Source organism: Heterostelium album, assembly GCF_000004825.1.
Source record: "Heterostelium album PN500 unplaced genomic scaffold PPL_contig8, whole genome shotgun sequence".
Classification (NCBI taxonomy): Eukaryota; Evosea; class Eumycetozoa; order Acytosteliales; family Acytosteliaceae; genus Heterostelium; species Heterostelium album.
This window is the reverse complement of record NW_008805085.1, coordinates 19414-41229: the sequence shown is the minus strand read 5'-3', so window position 1 is coordinate 41229 and position 21816 is coordinate 19414. Positions and strand designations below refer to the sequence as shown.

Sequence of the window (21816 nt, the reverse complement as noted above, 5' to 3'; positions counted from 1 at the left end):
TATAGAATTATTAAAAGGATAAAAAAATAAAACAAACACTATCTAATTTTTTTATGATCTTCACACAAGCTTAATCTTCACTGTCAACCCCATTATTTCTAACAACTTTAATTTTTTTTCGCAAAAAGAATGAGTATAATTTTTAAGTTGTTGTTGTTGGTATTAATTGTATTAGATTAGTTAGTTAGTTATTTTTTTTGATTTTGTTTATTTTATCATTTTATTTTATTTTTTTTTAAATCAATTTGTTTTGTTTTTGTTTTGATTTTGTTATTTTTTTAGTTGTGCTTTGAACCAGTGGACAAAAAGGTGGTTACACCGGCAGCCAAAGAGACAGAGGTGATGTAGTTGTATACAAGTGGTACATTCTTGAAAATGACGAATGAGAATACCAAAGTGCTGATGAGGAAGATGGCGTTGTTGTGCATGATTGAGAGAGCGATGGCCTCGTGTGAGGTGACGACTGATTGACGCTCCTTCTTGGCGGCATAGACAGCCTTCTTGTCGACGACTGACTTGTTACCCTTGGACATGGTGATGGTGTGATCTCTGGCGGCAGACAACTTTAGTCTCTTGATTCTGTAGATATTATTATAGGCAAATGTCAAAACAATTGCGGCAAATAAAGTTACTGATCCATAGACAATAACGTAGGTATCGAATGACATGAAAAAGATTGCATGATATAAATCTACAATATTTGTTTGAAGAAAAATCTTGTTAGCATATAATCATCAATTGTTGATTGTTGAAAAATGTAAAAGTGTGTGAAGGAATGAAAAAGTCAATATTTGGTCAATCAGATAATAATCTGAACATCAAATATCATATTTGTTTTGTTAGCAAAAATCCACTTCAACCAATGTTCAAATTTAAACATCAATAAAAGTAAATGATTAATTAATATTATATACTAAAAAATCAATGTTAAATCTAATTCCAAAATGATTACTATGATTGAAATATAGAGTTGAATATTAACAAATAAAATAATTCCCAAATGGTTGAATTGGTTGGTTTAACTATGGATTGACTTTTTGTTGTTGTTTTTATCTGTTTGATAGAAATAGAAAGTTAAGAAGTTGTATTATGTGATCACATACAAATTGGAACCATTGAAACAATCAAGGCATTGATGAAATAAACTACACGTTGCTCTGTTGAAACGTTTGATTCGTTACGGAAGGCAGCGAATTCATCATCGAGTGTATCTGTAGCAACCATTTTTATATTGTTTGTTTTATTATTAGTTAGTTATATATTAAATAATAAATAAGTGTTTTTTAGAATATATATATTATATGAATACAATCAACAATAAATGTTGTTTTTTTGTTTTTGATTTGGTTTGATGTTTTAAAAATATTTTTTGTTAAAATTAAGAGGAGGTCATGACTTTTTTGACCACACTGAGTGCTCATTGATCATCAACAAAAAAAAACAATTTGAAAAATTTTAGTTTTTTATCTCGACTTCACACATCAGTATATTTAGTCAAAAAAAGTCTTTGGATCATTTTTTTTTTTTGCAAAAATTGAATAATTTAAAGAGTTTTTTTTTAACGTTACAATTCTATAATTTTTATTGCATAATATTATTGCTATTTCTATCTACAAATAAAATATACACCTATATATATATTTAATAAAAAAGCACCCTAGGTCTTTCATTAATTTAAATCTTTTTAATTCTCATTCTTTTTGCAGTTGCTAATTTATGTATTTCAGCCATTCTTTTCTTTAATGCTTCTTTTTCTGCTATTGTTGATTCTAACTTTTGCTTTGAGCAATTCAATTCTTTCTTTACTTCAGATTTCTCCTTCTTGAGTTTCTTTATTTTTTCCTCCTTATCTTCTACCTTTTTCAATGCTTGTATGTTCTGTTCAATCTGCTTCTGATACATTTTCTCTTTTTGTTTCAGCTGTTCTTCTAGTTCCTTGCATGCTTCTTCAAATGGATATCTTTGTTGTTGCTTTTGTTGTGGTGATTGTCGATCTGGTATCATCTGTTCTTTCTTTGGCTGATTTGTTTTCACTTGTTCTTGCTTTACTTGTTGGTATTGCTGTGGATATTGTGCGTCTTGGTTTTGTTTAAAAGGTTGTTGTTGTTGTTGTTGTTGTTCTTGTTTTACTGGTGGGTATTGATAATGTTGTGGATATTGGTCACCTTGATTTTGTTGATACGGTTGTTTATAATCATGATTATAGTTAGAATTTCGACGGCTTCCAGTATGATAGAATTGATTTTTACTATCATATTTTCTCTTATTTATTCTTTTAAATTAGTCTACCTTTTAATAAAATATCTTTATAAAATATATTTACCTCAAAGAGATAGAGTATTTCAGAAACTTTTCTTTCTGTATTGAATTTTTGAAGTTTACATTGTTGATTATTCTATGAATCTGGTAAGCATTCAATTTGAAATTATAATCTTTACAGAATTCTTCTATTTCTGAAAATCAAATACCATTTTCTCCTTTCGGTGCAAACCTATACAGTTTTTCAAATTGCTAAAAGGATATTTGATTAAGATTAGAATTCTAAGAAGAAAGAAAGAAGGATTAATCTATTTAATTACATATATAAAATCAGAATCAGTATTCATTTATCTTGTTTTTATTCTAGTAGTTTGTTTGTGAATAGTAATAGTGTATATCTTTGTATTTAAGACTACTTATTCAAAAATTATTATTTTTTATTATATTAAATAATTTGATTAGTCTGATACCTAATAAAAATATTTTAAATAATCAAATAAACTTTAAAAAATTTTAAAATGTATTCTAATAAAGAATAAATAATTAATCAAAAAAAAAAATTAATATTGTTCTTGGGATAAATTCTCAATATATTTGATGATAGATTTCAATATTTGACTCTTTTCCTTTTTCAATTTATATTGATTTCTTGATTCCTCCAAAAGATAGAGGTATTCTTTTTCTTTTATTTTCATCTGTTCTATTTCCTCTTCAAGTTTTTGAATATACTCCATTTCTTTAACATTTTTGAACATATGCTCCATATATGAATTATAGTCCAAATTAAAATTATTTTTGGGAACTGGATCTTTCCTATCATTATTGTCAGGAGAAATATCATATTGATAAATATAATTTTCATTACCCAATTTTTGTTTCTTATTTTGATGGTTTTGATTGTTCATCTTCTGATTTTTCTTCTATTAAAATATATAAATTTATTTTTTTTAATAATTAACAATTTTACTTTTACAGTATTTAAATACCTCAAGTAAATTATAAGGAACTATTTCTTCTTGGAGGGGCTTTCCACTCTTACAAAACAACCTTTAAATATTAATAAAATAAAAGAAGTCACCTTCTTCCTTTTGTATTTAATCTAAATTTTTTTTTTCAAAATAGGGTAGCTTTATGCAAAAATTAATACCTTTCCTGTTGTTGATGGTTGGTAAGATAGATAACTAATCAAACAATACTTGAAGTTAGAGAAGTACTACTATGAGATAATATTTGTATTACCGTTTTAATCTATTGTAATCAAATTTAACCATTTTGATAACAAGCCACAATAATAAATAATATTAAAATAAAAGAATAGCTCAAAATTATATCCAAATTTGTGTCGGATTTTTTCTTAGAATATATTCTAAAGAATTATATTTGACAAATTCACCATTATTATTAGCAGTTAATAAAAACAAATTGCGAAAATTCAATAGTTAAAAGTTAATCATTAGAGTAGTCATAAATTTTAAAGTGGACTCATAAGAATTGCTTTAAGTTTAAGCTATTTATTAGTAATGGTGATTGATAGTTGATGTAGTGTTAAATAAGTGATCGACTTGATTGATGAGTATAAAGTGAAATTGTGTGTAATGAAAGTGAGTTGATGGTGATGATGTTGGATGTGTGAATGTCGTTATTTAGTTATTTATTATAATATATATCTTATTATTATTATTATTATTATTATTATTATAAAAGTGTTATTTTAGTTATTTTTTGACTGATTGTTGTTTTATATTCTTTATAAATAGTTTGAAAAACTCTTGGAAATCCTTTAGTGGTGCTGTTGGGAGAAGTAGTTGAGTGAAGCGTTGGATAATCTCTGTGGATTGGATTTGAATCGATGGTAGGAATGCACTACCAACATAGTTGATGAATTCATCGCCGTACTTTTGAGCAATAAGTTTCAATGATTTAGCGATTTCCATTAAAACCTGGTTTGATGCTACGTCGGCAATGTTGAACTGTGGCTGCAATGGTGCCTGCAAACAAATCGGGAGAATCTGATTATAAATAAACTTTACGAATCCTTCTACAGGTTTGTTTCCACCTTGACCATATTCTTCGATTAATCTTCTAATGATTGAAAATGATGTCTTTTGAATCTACAAATATAAGTACAAACAAAGTTATTAATAAGATTGAATTAATCGATTATTTTGGATGGATAAAATTAAACTTGGTATAACTTACACCTTCATTTGAAAGAGTGCAACCAGCGATGATAGTTGATAATATTTGTTCGAATATATTGATGTTTTTGGGTGAGGTGAATGTTGAGGAGAGTGAGTTGTTGAGTATCATCTGGAGGAATGTGTAATAGTATTTTTGGAGTTCGAATAGAGCGCGCTCTTCGTCGCTGTTTGGCTCTGGTTGGGTGGTGGGTTGCAACAGCTTGTAGATCTTGATGATGATCTGCTGCAATGACTCGTTGATGAGCGGGTGTAACTCGTCTTTGTATTTCGCCATCAACTGATTGATAAACACTATGAATTCGATCAAAGTTGGAATGTTGTTGGCATAGCTCAAAATGGTTGGTAATATCTCTGGCAACATTGGTTTCAAGTCAACGCCCAAACAATCGACCATTCTATGCATATAAAAAAATGTCTAATAAAAAATAATATTATTTGTTTGTTTGTTTGTTAGTTTTAAGTTTGTTTAACAAACAAAAATAGATTGTAGTAATAATAATAACACATACTCTTGATTTAATTTCTTCGTTTTGTTGAATAAGATTCGGTAATTGTATGATAAGTAAAAGTGATTTTGTAAAGTAGATTTTATAGGAGTGTGGTTCAGGTTTAAGAGTTCCTGTCGAGTTATTGACAGGTGTGAAACCTTTACTAAAGGTACCTATTACACTAATCAATTGAACTAATTGAGTTGTATAGAAAGGATTCTCTTTAGTATCGCTTTTGTAGAGTGCTTTGGTGATGATTTCCTCCATCTTTTGATATGGACTTGTAAGTATTTTCTGCAAGTTGTTTAAACATGATACAATATTAATATATACACAATTAGAAATGGATTGGTTTGTTTTAATAATACATACTTCTACATAGTTTTGTTCTTCTTGTGGTGATAAAGATGCACCACCAATCAAAACACCAAGTGATTCGTAAAAGTTTAGTTGTTCATCGAATGGTACTTCCTTTTGAATTTCATATGATATAATGAGGTGATTCTAAATAGATTGATTGTTGATTGATTGATTGATTAGTCAATAGGGTTTGTTAAAATTTGAGATAGATTAGTTCTGTTATTATCTTACCTTTAGAGATTCAATTATCTTATTAATAAATGGAAAGAGTTGAACCTTTAATTGTTTAACCAATTTATTTAATAAATATCCGGCACGGCTGCGAACCACTGGATTACGGTTATGAACACCACGTATATCCAAGAATGTCATCAAGATTGAATTCAACTGTTGTGCATCTGCAGGAATATACTTTGCATAACGTACCACCGTCTCAAAGTAAATCAATGCTACAATCTGATGTAATTCATTCTCTACGATTTCTATAAGATAGTTTAATTAAAAAAAAGAGTAAGTAAGTAAGTAACGGATTGATTCTGATTGATAAGGATACATACTGCTAGATGACAATAGTACAACCATTGCACCAAAGAAACGTTCAAATGATTTCATAGTGTCTTCGGGGGTGGCAGAGATTCCTTCACCCATTTGGAAGAGGAGATAGATGGCAACTTCAATGTCGGTGAAAAAGTACTTTGAAGGATCTTGCACAATGTTGGTGAGGATGTTGTGCACGAACGAACCGACCATCTCTGGACAGATACGAAAGATATTTCTGAACTGTGTCGATAGATCCTTTCTAAACTCTGTAAACTGTTGTTCCTCTTCGCCATCGATATTCTTAAAGTCGAAATCCGCACTGTATTTCATCTTATTACGTATGATCTGTACCAAAAATGTTATATGTTGCATTTGTTTTTCGTTTAACGGTTTCGTATTCTTTAACTAAACATGATAACAAAACAATATTATTTTGTTAATAAAAACCTACCAACCAACCAACCAATCTGTTAACAACATCAAACTTTACTTACTTTTGTAATATATAATGCAGAGAAATTCATAACAGAAACGGAAACATCATTATGCTCGTTATTCATAAACTTTAATAACAATGCCAGCATCTGCTCTAAAAGTTGATCTCCACCTTCAAATTTCTTATCTTGTGATTGTGACTGTAAGTGTTTATGAATTATGTAGAATGTTAGTTGGTTATAACTAATTATAGGTTGATAATACACATTGTTTGTATTGAAATAGTACTTACAACAGATTCTAAACCTCTTAAAACTTCCATACCGGTTAGATTCACTAAACTACCGACTCTGATAATAAAGTCCAAGTCATCGAGTGCAACGACATTGACAATCTCTGTAATCTGAAGTTGTTTAATCAATGATAGTTTTGCACTAGAATCCATTCCTTTATTGACAATCTCTTTGAAACAATCGCATGCCTCTTCGCGTAATGCCTTGTTATTCAACAACTTGAAAAACAATGGTATAAACTTATCATTAACAATCAAATTGATATCGATCCAACCTAATATCATCAATAGAATCAAAAACAACAGCAATAACAAATATTAATAATCAAATTCAAAATAAATATATATATATATATATATAAATGTATCGATATACTTACCAACATAATATTTAATATTCTGAAGTGTCATATTGGCTAATTGTGGATTAGATTGATGATAATGTACTAATATCTCGTACCACGATAAAACGATATCTTTGATTGCACTATCTCTCATTGTATCTTTCTATAAATATTATAATAACATTGTTAGTATTCAAAGGTATGATTGAATAGTTAACGATTACTTACGATAAATGTGTTATGTGCCAACTCGGCAGTTGATCTATGTACGTCATACGAAACTACTTCTTCATCGATCGCTTTCAATACTCTTAAGAATATATCGATAAGATTGGGACCGTTCGATAGCAACGATAAGAACTCTTGGAAAAACGATGACCAGTTCTCTGGATATTCTTGTTTAAACAGCAATACTACAATCTGTGCATATTTATTCTTAACAGCTATAGATAGATAGTTATATATGTATTATAATGATTTTAATTAGTAAATAAATGAGCGTTTTGATAAATATATTAAGAAATATATTAAAAAAAAAAAAAAAAGAGTATAACGATTATCAACTTATTGCTTGAGACATACCTGCTTCTTCATTTTGAACTGCGAGTACCATTTTCAAATAGTTGATCAGAGTCGATTTTAATTTGAATTTGTCATCATCGTTGAGCTGTGCGTATTTGTGTAAGAGAAGATCTTGGAAGACGTGAAAGCAAAAGAACTTGACATGTATTGATTTAGTTTGAAACAGTTTCTCGGTGCAATACTTCCAGCCGTCGGGTGACTCTTTGACGCTGTTGGTCAGTGCCAATGCCTTTTGCTTGAGATCATCTCCAATTAGCGGATCAAAACTGTAGATGACCGCTGTTTCAAAGTCATCCATTCCCACTATTTTTTACTTTCTACTTCTGTATCTCTGCTACCCTACCGTAACAGAACAAACAAAATTAAATAAACTTAACTAACTAACTGAATTAAACTAAACTAAACTAAACTAACTATATATATGTATATTAAACAAACTATAACTGATGACTAACTATATTATTATTATTCTAAAACTAAACTAAACTAAACTAACTTTTTAAAGTCTATCTAAAACATCCTATATATATTATATATAAATAAACTTTAACTATATAACTAACTTGATTCAACTAATTACTTTTATTATTTATAATCGAACAAAACACCAATTTTAAAATCAATCTTATTATTTATAAAGTCTGAATTTAAAATAATAATGGTATTGAATAAAATAAAAAAAAAACAAAAAAAAAAGGACGTGTTGGTTGTTAGATTAATAAAAGATATATATTAATTTTGAATTAAAGTAGATTAGTTTGTTGCTGGTTATATAATGATTCGTGAAGTTTTCTTTGATGTTGACAGTCCTCAATTATTTAGTTGGTCTGTTAGCACTCGTCGATACAACGTTTTTATGAAAAAAAAAAGAACACAGCAATTTTTTTTTTTTTTTGAAACTTCATGTTTTTTTTTTGAAAAGACACCTAAAAAAATTTTTAATTAAAAATGATCATTTTTTTTCAACAATTGAATGTCCTTGAAAAGTATAATATCTTTTTGATTTTGACCAAACTTTTTTTTTTCTATTTTTTATTTTTTTTTTGTAAAATCGGAATTTGTTGATCTAAGAAATATAATTTTGATAAAAAAAAAAAGATTTATTTATTTAATAGTTGGTGAATTAGTTTTGAAAAACTGCCAAGAATGAAGGTTGGTTGATGATTTAGATCTCTCTGACTAACTTTGAACTCCATGGACACCAACGGTTACCTGGCAAGAAATCAGTACCGACTTCAGAGAGGTGCTCTTCAGTGTATGATACAGAGGCATCGCAAACTTCCATAGCCATCTCGAAGAAGGTGATTGAAGCTGGATCGAGGTAATAGTTCCATTGGAAGTTGTACCATACTGGTTGTTTGACAATAATACCCATGACACCTTTGGTTGCGTTGGTTCTGATGATTTCGCGAGCTTCAGCAATTCTTGATGGATCGGTGAGTTTAATAACGAATTCATCATGTCCATCGGAGAACACAAAATATGCATTACGGTGTGCAGTGCTGACTGCAATCATGGCCAAGAGCATAACGGCAACGAATTGAATAGATCTCATAGTTTAAATTTGTTGAAATTTGTAATAAATGCAGATAATATTAATCTTTATTTTGTAATTTTGTTATTTTATTGTTTTTGATTTGATGATTCAAAAACTAAGAAATTATCTATTTATACTTTCTTGAATCCATATTTCGATTTTTTTTTAATTTTTGAAAAGAGTTGATTCATATTAAAGAAATGATTGGATATAACCCTACATGTATCCCAAACCTTACAACAAATAATTTAAGAAAATTTGTGGTTTCTAAAAAAAATACCTATGTTTATAGATTTTAGACTAGAAACTTTTAAATAACTTTTTTCATCCAAACACTTAAACACTAAACAGTGTAAAGAAGTTGTGGGTTACAACTTAATGTTTACTCTTGTCTGTTTGAAATTTCATTAGATATTTTGATCAAAATAAACAGTTCATTTTGTGGTAAAGAAAGTAATCAAATTGATTGTACCAACGAGGGATTAGGAAAAAACCAATTAACAAAAAACAACCCCACATTATTTTATCAATGTCAATTAAAAGTGTCAGAATCAATGTAAATCAAGTTCAAAAAAATTCGCAATCTCCCCGAAAGTAACAAATGCAAATTTGAAAAAAATCAACTAAAAACATTATTTACATTATTTTTTGTAAAACCAATCAACTAAAGTTCAAAACGAAGATGCAAAGATAATTTCTTTTTTTGAAGTTTTGTAACCTTTAAATCAACCACACTTTTGACATTTTCAAAAGGAGGACTTTAATAGAAATGTTTAGTTTATAAATATACTTTGTAAATTCTGTATAGAACAGAAAGGAAAATATTAAAATATTTTTCATAAGTCTAGAACAAACACTTAAACTCTTAAACTAAACTATTTTGTAACCCAATATTTTATCAACTAGGTTCTATCCAATCATTTCCTGTTTGAATAAAATAATTATTTCATTTTAAAAATATTTTTAAAAGAATAAATGTATTCTTTAAAAGTATAAATAGACAATATTTCAGAGTTTTTTTATCAAATCAACTAAATATTTAAATCAACTACAAATACAATAAATATTTAAAATCTTAAATCTTTATTCAACAATTAAAACAATGAGATCTATTCAATTCGTTGCCGTTATGCTCTTGGCCATGATTGCAGTCAGCACTGCACACCGTAATGCATATTTTGTGTTCTCCGATGGACATGATGAATTCGTTATTAAACTCACCGATCCATCAAGAATTGCTGAAGCTCGCGAAATCATCAGAACCAACGCAACCAAAGGTGTCATGGGTATTATTGTCAAACAACCAGTATGGTACAACTTCCAATGGAACTATTACCTCGATCCAGCTTCAATCACCTTCTTCGAGATGGCTATGGAAGTTTGCGATGCCTCTGTATCATACACTGAAGAGCACCTCTCTGAAGTCGGTACTGATTTCCTTCCTGGTAACCGTTGGTGTCCATGGAGCTCAAAGTTGGTCAGAGAAATCTAAATTATTTAATACTACTTAATTTTTTAAAAATCTTTACCAGAAATAAATAAAAAACAATATGTAATCATTTTTATCATATTTTACTTTAAAGGGAATAGAATTCTTAAATTATCATTTTTTAAAAAAAGAATAGATTTCATGTTTGTGTTATGTCAAAAGTCTATAAAAATTTTATTATAATTTAAATTTTAGACAAAAATTTTATAATAAATACTCTTGAATCCTATTGATTTAAATCATTATAAATATTACAAATAATATACATTAAATATAAAAAAACCATTATTATTTAATTTCCAGAAATGACTATTATCAGTATGTAAAAAAATATTTATTTATTCTAAATTCTACATCTTTTTAACTTTATAAATAGAAACTATTTCTTCCCATGGCAATGTTTCCTGTTTAAAGAATAACATTTCAAACAAGGATATCAATATCTCTGATGGTTCGATTATTGGAGATTCTTTTAACCAAGAACAATGTAGAGGAGGAAGAAGAAGAACTAACGCTATCATCTTTGGAGATGTCAATATATTTAATGGTGGTTGTGGTTGTGGTGGTTTTGGATTCTAAATCTGGAAACAAAACTATCTTGAAAGAATCAATTCAGATTTTTAAAATAAATAGATAATTATCTTTTGGTGTAGGAAAGAAACAATCATTATTTTATTTTTAAAGAGTTTTAAAAAGGATTTACAAAAATTATAATTATTTTATGATTTATATAGAGTAGTGAGGTATATCTTATATGCTTCAGATAACAATATCTCCAATTTTCTGACAGTCAAATTGAGAAAGTTCTCTTACTAACTTTGAACTCCATGGACACCAATGGTTACCAGGGAGGAAAGCTCCACCAGCTTCAGCCAGATGCTCCTCGACATATACTATACTGGCATCACAAACTTCGATTGCAAATTCAAAGAATGAAATAGTATTTGGATCTAGATGAAAACTCCATTTTGGATTATACCAAGCTTTATCTTTTACAATGGTACCCATTACACTTTTAGTAATATTATTCTTGATGATATCACGAGCTTCTGCAATAGTTTCATTATTGGAAAGTTCGATAATAAACTCATCACTAACATCTGAGAAAACAAAGTAAGAGGTACTAGCAATACTAGTTGTAACTATTACTAATATTAAAACCAAAATAAAAAGAATTGATTTCATTTATTAATATTATTATGATCTATTGAAGCAATGAATATTAAAACAAATTATATTTCATGTGTTTCATTTTTAAAAATAATAATATTTTTTACAATATATATTATTTTTTAAAATATTATTTTGTTTTTTTTTACCAAAAAGTGTGTGGAGAGATGTTTTTTGTAAACAAATTCGTGGTAAGTGATCTTAATCTATAGCCAACTAGTATACTTATTTATTAATATGATTACTCTATTTTATTTTTTATTTAAACTTTTAAAGTTATTGTTATTCCTAGTATAGATTGATTGTATCAAATGATTTTTTATATTTTGGGTACTACATAGCAAAGTCATGACTTAATTATTTTACCAGAAAATAGAGGTTACCCATTAGTTCAATTAAAGCCAGTCCATTGATTCATCTTCAATAGTCTATAATCCATTTATAAAATAAAAGTTTTTTTACTTTTAAATATGGAGATTGGAAATAAAAATAAAAATAAGAAGAAAAGAATATAATAAACAAAGTTTTGTGTTTGTTTTGAAAAATAATGTGAGGATACAAAACAAACCTAACCACAAATTCTAAAAGGATTTTTTTATAGAGAACTATTAGTAAGATTAAAGTGAATTGTAACTGTTAAAAAAAACACCAATGAATAATAAAAACTAATACAAATGGTAAATATAACAAAAAAAACAAAAAACAAAATCAAAAGTAAGTATACTTTTACTTTTACTTTTACTTTATTCTCCAGGCTAAATAGATAATGTGGAAGAAAAGAGATAATGCAGATGTAGATAATATTTGGGACCACTTTAAGATAAAATCTGCAAATAGAAATGGTATTACTACCAAAGTAAAGTGTAGATTGTGTGAATATACAACTGAATATTGTTATCTTAGTGCAACTACAATTGTTTTGTATAATCATTTACGGTTTTATCATGGTAAATTTAAAGCAACTCATCGCTTAGATAAGGAAGACCTACCGTATAATAAAAAATCCTCCAAGAATACTAGAAGCCAAAATGCCCCTCAAAGTACTCCTCAACCGGCCTCTGCTACCCAAATACAAGTCGCTCCAACACAAGCTACTCCTACTCTAACTGCTCCAATTCAAACCGATCCAATGCTGGCTTCTCCAATTCAAACCACTCCATTTCAAACTGCTCCAATACGAGCCATTCCACAATTACATGTCCCTCGAGCTGTTCCTCACTTCATCCCAGTTCGACAAGAGGTTATAGCCAATGATAATCAGAGACCAATATCTATAAGCATCCAAATGACTTTTACAACTCCAGGTGATTACAATGTCAATGTCAATGGTGTAGGAATTGACAGATTGCTTAGAAATAATTATTAATGAATAAAAATTGTATCTTAACCTCATTGAGGTGTTTCCAAAAATTTTTATTTATTTCATTTTTTTTGAGTAAAAAAATTAAAATTTATTATAATTAAAATAAATCTAAATCTTATTTATAAATGAATCGCCTAAAATTTGAATCCAATGATTCGTTATATTATGTTGTTTTAAACCATCGGTAGAAACAATTCATTCATCTATAATTGATATCTGCAAATGAATCGGTTCTACAAAATTAGTGTTTTTTTTGTACTCTGACAAATTTAATTTAAAAATTTGAATTTTTTCGGTCTTTTTTTGTTTTTTTTGCAAAACAACTAAAAATAATATTACCGATAAACGAAATAATTGAATATCTCAAAGTGTTAATATCTATATGTAATGAATGGCAATGGCAATGAAAATAAAATTTAAAAAAAAAAACAACTTTTTAAAGAAGTGCAAATTAAAAAACAAAACTTTTTGTGATTCATCAATTTTTACTGGTTCAAACCAAAAACAACACCCCCAGAAAGCTTTAATACCTCTGTTGTTTATGATTCAAAAAACATTGATTAATTTTTCTTTGGAAACCCTTTTAAATTAAAATCATTTTAAATTTATAAAACAGTATTGTATTACTATTCAACTATTTTAATTTTAACGATTTATCAAGAGATAAAACAAATATATAGAGATATAGATAGATAGATAGATAGAAAGATGTCAACTGAAGAGAATATTGCTAAAACTATTGATGGTAAGACTATTGCTGCCAATATTCGTACTGGAATCAAGGAGGATGTCGATAAATTAGTTGCCTCTGGAAAGAGAGCTCCAGGAATAGTTGTTATTTTGGTTGGAGATCGTCAAGATTCACATGTATGTATTGAAGAAATGAAATGATGTTGAAGTTCATTCAAACTTTTTGTAAATCAACTTTTTAATTTGTTTGGGAATATATTTATCTATAGACATATGTTAGAAATAAGAAAAAGACAGCTACTGAAATGGGATTCGTTTCTATCGATTGCATCTTACCAGGCAATACATCGCAGGAAGAGGTGATCGAAATCGTCAGAAAGTACAACCAAATGCCAGAGATCGACGGTATTCTCGTGCAATTGCCACTGCCATCACACATCAATGAAGAGACTGTCCTCAATGAGATCGACATCACCAAAGACGTCGATGGATTCCACCCGATCAACATCGGTAAGCTGGCGATGCGTGGTAGAGTCCCACTGTTTGAGCCATGCACTCCCAAGGGTTGCATTGAGTTGCTACTGCAATCGGGTGTCACCATCGAAGGAAAGAATGCCGTTGTGCTCGGACGTTCAAACATTGTCGGTTTACCAGTAGCCATGTTGCTGATGAATCGCAATGCCACCGTTACCATCTGTCACAGTAAGACTGCCAATCTCAAAGAGGTTGTTGCTCAAGCCGATATTCTGGTGGCTGCTATCGGTGTTGCCAAGTTTGTAAAGAAGGATTGGGTCAAGAAGGGTGCTGTCGTTATCGATGTCGGTATGAACACCGATGAAAACAACAAGCTCTGTGGAGATGTAGATTTTAATGAAGTTAAACATGTTGCAAGTCAAATTACACCTGTTCCAGGAGGGTATGTTTTATTTACTTTAAAACAAAAACAGACTTTGATATCTGATATTAACATTAACATCTTATTTAGTGTTGGACCAATGACAATCGCTATGCTTTTAAAGAATACATTGATCAGTGCAATGAGAAGACAAGGTGTTGAAAAACTTTAAATCAAATTATTAATAATTTATCAACATTCATTCATTTAAAAAATAACCTATAACAATATAATAATTAGGTTATAAACAAACTTTACACTTTGTACAGGTGGAATAAATCGAAAATACTACAAACTAAAAAATCAACAACAAAAGAAAAAGATTAACTTTTTTTTTTTTTAGAAAAAAACGATTATTTAATTGGAGGATTTATTATTTGTTGTGTATTTCAAATATATTATTATTATTTAATTATTTAATAGATTTGAATTCTTCTAGCTGGTTCCCAACCTGGGAATGAAGCCATACCGGTACCTACAGTGTAACCGGTTGGTGAGACTGTTGGTGAAGCGGTGGTTGGATTCGAGGAGGTTGCTGTTGGGTTCGATGAAGTAGAGTCGGCAGTGGTGGTGAATTGTGATGAGGTTGGGTTGGATGAGGTTGGGTTTGATGAGGTTGAACCTTCGGAGGATGAACCACCGGCAGATGAACCACCAGCCGATGATCCACCGGCAGAAGAACCACCAGTGTGTGAAGATGAAGAGTGACCACCAGTGGATGGACCCGATGAAGATGGACCGGATGATGATGGACCAGAGGTAGCTGGACCGGTGGTGGATGAATGTGAACTGGTTACGGCTGGACCGCTGGTGGTGTGAGTGGAGGAAGCAGAGCTACCGGTGGTGGTTGGACGTGGGAATCCAACGTAGAATCCAAAGTTTCCAAAAACACCCTTAATTGGCTTGCTGTTGTTGTAGGTGGCAGAGGTGATATAGGTGGTACCCTTAAGCAATGGAATGATAGTGGTGCATGGAGTCATCGATTGCAAGATGTTGTTTCTGTAGATAGCGTTCGACTTGCAGACGACATTGTTTGCAGAGTCGGCGATTTGCATGGAGATGACACCTTGTGAGGCGGCAGCTTGGAATGCCATAGCATCAATGTTTTGTTGCCATGTAATTGGATTTTGAACAGTGTAAACACCTCCAGTACCTGGAACAATGAAACTCGAGTAGTTTGCAACACAGCTAGTAGCAGTACGAGTCAAACTAACAACATTTGCTGATGTTGAGTACTTAAGATAGTATTGAACTGACAAAGTATGAGTAGTAGCAGCAGTAGTGAAAAGTGAAACAGTTAAATCAACAGCTCCACTAAAAATAAAATGTTATTTAATAATTTAAAAGAATTGATTAATAAATGAATATAATCATATGATTATTTATATGAAATGATTGATTGCTTTTTTCACACGATTTTTTTTGATTAACGATTATTTTTTTTTCTCGTTTTGTTTTTGATTGGCAAAAAAAATGTGGAGATGGACCTCAATCTTAAGATGTGTATTTGTTTAAATTAACTGATTTAATTATTATTGATACTTACGAAATTGGGAGAGCATATGGAGATGGGAAATATAATGGGTTGAGAATGTTGGAAGCAGTGAATGAAACTACTTTCTTTCCACCGACAGTGATATCGACAGCAGAGACTGAGAGTAAATCGTGGTTGAAACGAGAGTTGGTGGTGTCATCGACGATGGCGACTTGAATGGCTTCAAGTGCAAATGATGAAACTGGCAATGGGATTGAAGTGAATGTCTTGGTCAAAATCTTACCCTTGGTGATTGGACCAATGGCGAGAGTGTTATTGTAAACACCATCTTGAGCACTGACCAAAGAGTAACTCAAAGCAACTAAAAATAAAGTAAATGCTAATTTCATTTTTCTGCTACTATTTATTTAATTGTATAACTAAACAATATAAATATGAGAAGAAAATATAATCAAAAAAAAAAATTATTATTGTTGGCTATTATGCAAGGAAACAAGTTTTAAAATAAAATATTTAATTAAAAAAAAAGCAAAATAAAAAAATCAAGAAAAAAAAGTAGATTGATAAAACAACCTTAAAAAATTGGAGGATTAAAAGAGTACCTCGCCAAAATAGTTGTTTAGGGGCTTTTTTTTGATGTTTTTTCAAAAAATCTAGATTTTTTTTCGACTTTTTGAAACTATTTTTTGTAAAAAAATCTAATCATTATTTTGATCTCAATAAAAATTCAAATTTCACTGTCAGTCGAAAAGATTTAGCGAGAATATTATCCTGGGATAGATGGTATTGAAACTTCAATCTTCTTGAAAAGTAGATAGAAAAAATTGGATATTGAATAATCCGAGAATGCAATACCATGGATAAAGTAAAGTAAATTTCAAAGATGAACATGAGTAATCGCATTGAACTGCATCCAAAGATCTGTATCTTTATATATAAGATAAAAAATGAAAAGGTAAGAAAAGAATACAACACTTATTATAAAAGATGGTTTAAATTTATTGTTTCTATTATAATTATATCTTTGAATTATGATGTGATTAAATTAAAATAAAAAAAAGGAAAGATTTTACTCTAACCTTTTTTGGTGTTTATCGAGGTGGTGCTTCTAACAACATCAATGGCAAATTATATAGGAATTGATCAGGGTCTGACGATGGGGAAACAAACTTTTGATGATGTGCGCAATGGTGAAACCAATCCATTTTAACGACATTACCACTTAAGCTATACCTCTTAATATCTGTGGGTATAAGATCGTTGAGTGATAGAATAAGAGAACCTGTTTTCTTTGATCTGTTACTAAAATCTTCAATAGTTGCTCCATGAAATCTTAATTCTTTTTCAAAAGATTCCTTAAGTTTATCCTTGATAAAAGTTAGATGATGTAATGTTATAGTTAAATATTTATTTACATACATATTCTGGATCACTTGTACTTGGTGGAAATATAGAAATGGTGCGGTAAATATGTAATTTCTTTGGTTTATAAATATATTCTTCGACTGGTAATAATTCACGCTGATATTTATCAATACAATAAAGTTTAGTATTTTCAATTTTATTATATCACTATTGGTTTACTTACCTGTTGAAATGATAATCTGACCCATGATTCCTTTACATACTTGAATCTTTTCATGTAAACCTTTGGAATCTGGCTGACATATAAAACAATATCTGGAACGATATATAAAGAATTGAGTTGATCAGTTTTTAAATCTGTTGCAAGTCTTCCTCCATTTGATAAAATGATTTTAATTAAATAATCTATTTAAAAATAAAAATAGTTTTAGTATTATAATATCATTTGTTTGATTATTATTAATGGTTGTTGTAACATACCGATATCAGTCAACATTGGACTTAGTGTGAAATGGTATTTATCAAATAGAGAAGCGATAATCGAGAGTGGATCAATATCATTCTTGTGGTTGTTAATGTTATCATTCATCTCATTGTCAGCTTTACTCTTGTCTTCATTGTTATTATTGCTGTTGTTATTGTTATTATGCACTTGTGAGAAAAGAGGTGATCCCAAAGGAGTAGAGAACATTGATGAGGATTCACTTTCAGTGGACGCTTGATTATCCTCACTATGACAAGAATTGCAACTATTATCCTTGCTGTTATTATTATTATTATTGTTATTATTGTGATTATTATTATTATTTTTACTATTATTATTTCTATTGTTATTATTTATGTAATCTTCTTCATTATTTGTGCCTTGGGAGCCTTGAAACATAAAGGAATCTTTATTTGTTTCAACTTTATTTTGAGAAGTGTTAGTTACTTCTTTGAATATTGATAAAGAAAATAATTAACTTACTTGATTGAAAGATAAAGTAATTATCTAAAATCTTAATGTGATCACCAGACTTTAGGAGAGTTGGTTGTCGTATGGCCACTTCATTTACTTTGATGGTTGCTTCTGTCAATGGTTCAACTGTGATAAAACCATGTCTGTGATATTGAATCATCGCGTAGTTCTTTCTTAACCTATCTAGAATCTCAAGATCACTAATCTTCTTACTAGAGTATTGTATTTGTTAACAATTTAAAAGTTTAGTATAATCTATTGGTTTTAACCATCTGACGCAGATGCTTTTATTATTATAATAAATAAGTAATTCTAACATACCTTCCAATAATATACATCTTTTTACAAATAAGAAATTCTTTGACATTACTTTGATTCATGGAAACAAGTTTAGCATATGCCTTTCTGTAATTATTAAAGCAATTATTAGATATTTACATTATCGATTTCAGTATGGGTTGATAGTTTGTGTATATCACTTACATATATCTCTTTGAAGGTGTTTCGGTTACTTCTCTTCTGATACTCTTTATTGATGAGTCAGTTGATTCTGAAGATCCACATGATTGCTCATAACCCTCGTGTGTTGGTGACGTTTGATTCTGATGTTGTTTTTGTATAGATGGCGACTTTATGTTCTTACTTGGTGTCATTGTACAATGGTTGACATGGTTTGTGAATGGATTGTTTGTTGTTGAAGTTGTTGAAGTTTGATTATCTATATTATTATTATTATTGTTATTATTGTTATTATTATTGTTGTTGTTTAAAGGATGATGGCTGTTAGGTGATTGTTTAAAATTATCATGATGATTCTTATTAAAATGACCATGATTATTATGAATTATATTATTATTATTGTTCGATTTCGTTTTTGTAGTATTGGTTGTTGTTGTTGTGGTGGTGGTAGTTGGTTTCGATGGAGTTGGTGGTTGTGAGCGCGATTGAAAGAAACCTCGCAGTGGCTTTTGTACTGAATGTTCACTTCCACTCTCACTGCTTAGTTCAGGTTCAGATGGATAATGAAGAAATGGATGTCGGTAAGATCTCTGTCGTGTTGGCAATGGTTGTGACGATGAGCATGTTTCTTTCGATTGTCGTGTTTGCTCATTTTCATTTTCATTTTCACATTGACTAAATTTACGTTTATTATTACTATTATTGTTATTATTGTTATTAGATGATGAATTTGAATTTGAATTTGATGATGTTGATGATGTAGTTGAAAATAAAGATACTAAAGGTGATATCAGAGGTGATTGTATAGGTGTAGTTGAAGGTGATATATGAGGTGAAAGCGTTTCGTTGATTTTAATACTGCTTGTTTTCGATTTCTTATTGTTTCTATTAATTTCTTTCAGTCTAGTTCTTTCCAATTCCTTTTTCTTATTCAATTCGTTGAGACAGCTTAACGATGATTTGTGTAACTTTGACTTTAAAAGTATATCTTGATTCTTTGGTGGTTGTTGTTTTTGTTGACTGTTATTCTTATTATTGTTATTGTTATTATTATTATTATCATCATGATCACTCTCAGACTCTGATAAATTCTCTAGGAAATCGTCGACGGTAACAGAGTGTGGGAAACCATTGTGTATGAATGACTGTTTCTGCTTCTGCTCTTTTTCCGTAGCAGAAGTAGATGATGTCTTATTTGCGATCGATGAGGATCTCCTCATCTTCTTCTACTCTTTATCTGCAAACTAAGTGATTTACTTTATAAACAATATGATTATTACTAGTAGTAAAAGCAAAAAGTAAAATAAAAGTAAAATAAAATAAAAATAAAATAAAATAAAACAAAAACACTGCTACTACTGATAATTTGATGGATGTTCAATAATTAAAATTCCAACAAATTGTGTGGGGGTGATTTGAATGAATGAATGAATGATGTTAGGAATGGGAGTGAGTGATTGCTAGATTTATTGGTGTAGGTATGAATATTAATGTTTAGATATTAAACATTGATTGATTGTTACTATTATTATTATTATAGATTTCTGTTATCGTGTATAAATTAATTATTCTTGTATTAAATCTTAATAAAAAATTAGCATTGAATAAGTGAAAACCCCAACAATGATTAATACTCATTGTAGATTCGCGCATAATGATGGAGTTGTTTTTTTATCAAATAACCGAACTTCTCAAAAAAATTAAAAATAAAAAAAGAAAAATTAAAAAAAACCGAAGTCTCCAATTTTGAATCTTATGGATTGACATAAAAAACGAATGATCACTGAAAAGTAGGTATGTTATGTAAATTTTATGTATTACAGGTCAGTTAGATTTTAATTTATTTTAATCATCTTAGTTTAGATTAGTTTTGTTAAAATATTCTTTTTTAAATTTGATTATTTGTATTCAAAGCAATAGATTCCTTATTTAGAACCATTATATATATAAACCTTTTTTGTTTCTTTTGTTTTCAATCAAAGAATTGAAATGATTTTTAGCTCAATCAGATCAGAGATGAACCAACACATTTACAACGTCAGCTAACTAACTAGTTAGTTACTTTCTACACTTTTTTTCACTAAAGTTATGTTTAGATACAACATATATTAATAACGATGCTACCTGAAATCAAGTTTATATTAAATTAAAACTGATATTCCTTTAAGTATTTATATTGAATAGAATAAAAATATGTTTGAAGTAAAGTAAGAGGTCTTGATTGGATATAATGATAATAATATATTCAATGTTTGATTCTTTATTTGTAAAGAATAGAGACAAAAACCAAGAATTGATAAAAGGCAACGATTGCAATGTATAACATGTTATATTTAATAATAAAAACAAAAGTTAAGTTAGTCAATTCTAAAAATAAACAAGATACTGGTATTTTATTTATTTTAAGAAAATTATTAAATCACATTGTTAAAATAATTAATATAAAAGGAAATAAAATATCAGTTAGTTGTTTATGTTTGTTTGTGTGATCAAATAATTAAGATATAAACAAATATTAATTAAATATGATGTGGTGGTATTAAATTGTTAATATCAATTGTCAATTGTCAACAGGATTTGTAAATAAAAACAGACAATTTACACCTACTTTTTATACATCAATGTTTTTTGTTTGGAAAGGAGTGGGGTGTGAGAATAAACTTGATTGTATACAAATGTACTTTTTTGATTGTTATAATAATATATTAAGAAGTGTCGGGTGATTTATTGACCAATGAAATATGTTATCTTTGTTTTTTTTACCTGTGTTTTTTTTTTTTTAATTTTGATGTATGAATATCTAAAGTGTGTGATTGATTTGAGTGTGTTCTAAAAAATACCAACAGATAGAATAGTGATGGTGTGCTAACTTTGATATCAATGTCAACTGTCGT

The 21816-nt window shown here is 29.2% G+C and overlaps 9 protein-coding genes across 9 annotated transcripts; 3 read left to right on the top strand and 6 right to left on the bottom strand.

The window, feature by feature from the left end:
* Positions 1–278: 278 nt before the first annotated feature.
* Positions 279–1224, bottom strand: ssr3 (translocon-associated protein TRAP gamma subunit; the record flags this gene model as incomplete). Its single annotated transcript, XM_020574587.1, has 2 exons — positions 279–691; positions 1104–1224. The coding sequence occupies 2 exons, from the start codon at positions 1222–1224 to the stop codon at positions 279–281; spliced, it is 534 nt and encodes a 177-aa protein (XP_020435001.1).
* Positions 1225–1674: 450 nt separating this feature from the next.
* PPL_03661 (uncharacterized protein) lies at positions 1675–2606 on the bottom strand (the record flags this gene model as incomplete). The annotated part of the gene is made up of 3 exons (XM_020574586.1): positions 1675–2262; positions 2324–2395; positions 2580–2606. The coding sequence occupies 3 exons, from the start codon at positions 2604–2606 to the stop codon at positions 1675–1677; spliced, it is 687 nt and encodes a 228-aa protein (XP_020435000.1).
* A 213-nt stretch (positions 2607–2819) lies between these two features.
* On the bottom strand, positions 2820–7799 carry xpot (armadillo-like helical domain-containing protein; the record flags this gene model as incomplete). The annotated part of the gene is made up of 14 exons (XM_020574585.1): positions 2820–3179; positions 3246–3306; positions 4027–4370; positions 4459–4569; positions 4753–4875; positions 4970–5242; positions 5321–5452; positions 5540–5790; positions 5866–6193; positions 6343–6483; positions 6576–6850; positions 6956–7082; positions 7148–7362; positions 7502–7799. The coding sequence occupies 14 exons, from the start codon at positions 7797–7799 to the stop codon at positions 2820–2822; spliced, it is 3039 nt and encodes a 1012-aa protein (XP_020434999.1).
* A 201-nt stretch (positions 7800–8000) lies between these two features.
* On the bottom strand, positions 8001–9056 carry PPL_03659 (uncharacterized protein; the record flags this gene model as incomplete). The annotated part of the gene is made up of 2 exons (XM_020574584.1): positions 8001–8021; positions 8682–9056. The coding sequence occupies 2 exons, from the start codon at positions 9054–9056 to the stop codon at positions 8001–8003; spliced, it is 396 nt and encodes a 131-aa protein (XP_020434998.1).
* Positions 9057–10140: 1084 nt separating this feature from the next.
* PPL_03658 (uncharacterized protein) lies at positions 10141–10530 on the top strand (the record flags this gene model as incomplete). Its single annotated transcript, XM_020574583.1, has 1 exon — positions 10141–10530. The coding sequence occupies one exon, from the start codon at positions 10141–10143 to the stop codon at positions 10528–10530; it is 390 nt and encodes a 129-aa protein (XP_020434997.1).
* A 340-nt stretch (positions 10531–10870) lies between these two features.
* On the bottom strand, positions 10871–11712 carry cmbC (putative calmodulin-binding protein CaM-BP15; the record flags this gene model as incomplete). The annotated part of the gene is made up of 2 exons (XM_020574582.1): positions 10871–10891; positions 11341–11712. 2 exons carry the CDS (start codon positions 11710–11712, stop codon positions 10871–10873), a joined length of 393 nt encoding a protein of 130 aa, XP_020434996.1.
* A 751-nt stretch (positions 11713–12463) lies between these two features.
* PPL_03656 (uncharacterized protein) lies at positions 12464–13063 on the top strand (the record flags this gene model as incomplete). Its single annotated transcript, XM_020574581.1, has 1 exon — positions 12464–13063. One exon carries the CDS (start codon positions 12464–12466, stop codon positions 13061–13063), a length of 600 nt encoding a protein of 199 aa, XP_020434995.1.
* Positions 13064–13768: 705 nt separating this feature from the next.
* On the top strand, positions 13769–14817 carry PPL_03655 (bifunctional 5,10-methylenetetrahydrofolate dehydrogenase/5,10-methenyltetrahydrofolate cyclohydrolase; the record flags this gene model as incomplete). Its single annotated transcript, XM_020574580.1, has 3 exons — positions 13769–13927; positions 14020–14666; positions 14736–14817. 3 exons carry the CDS (start codon positions 13769–13771, stop codon positions 14815–14817), a joined length of 888 nt encoding a protein of 295 aa, XP_020434994.1.
* Positions 14818–15061: 244 nt separating this feature from the next.
* On the bottom strand, positions 15062–20142 carry PPL_03654 (uncharacterized protein; the record flags this gene model as incomplete). The annotated part of the gene is made up of 10 exons (XM_020574579.1): positions 15062–15959; positions 16192–16539; positions 16996–17067; positions 17311–17507; positions 17560–17661; positions 17729–17910; positions 17986–18438; positions 18473–18675; positions 18785–18868; positions 18947–20142. 10 exons carry the CDS (start codon positions 20140–20142, stop codon positions 15062–15064), a joined length of 3735 nt encoding a protein of 1244 aa, XP_020434993.1.
* Between the last annotated feature and the right edge of the window lie 1674 nt (positions 20143–21816).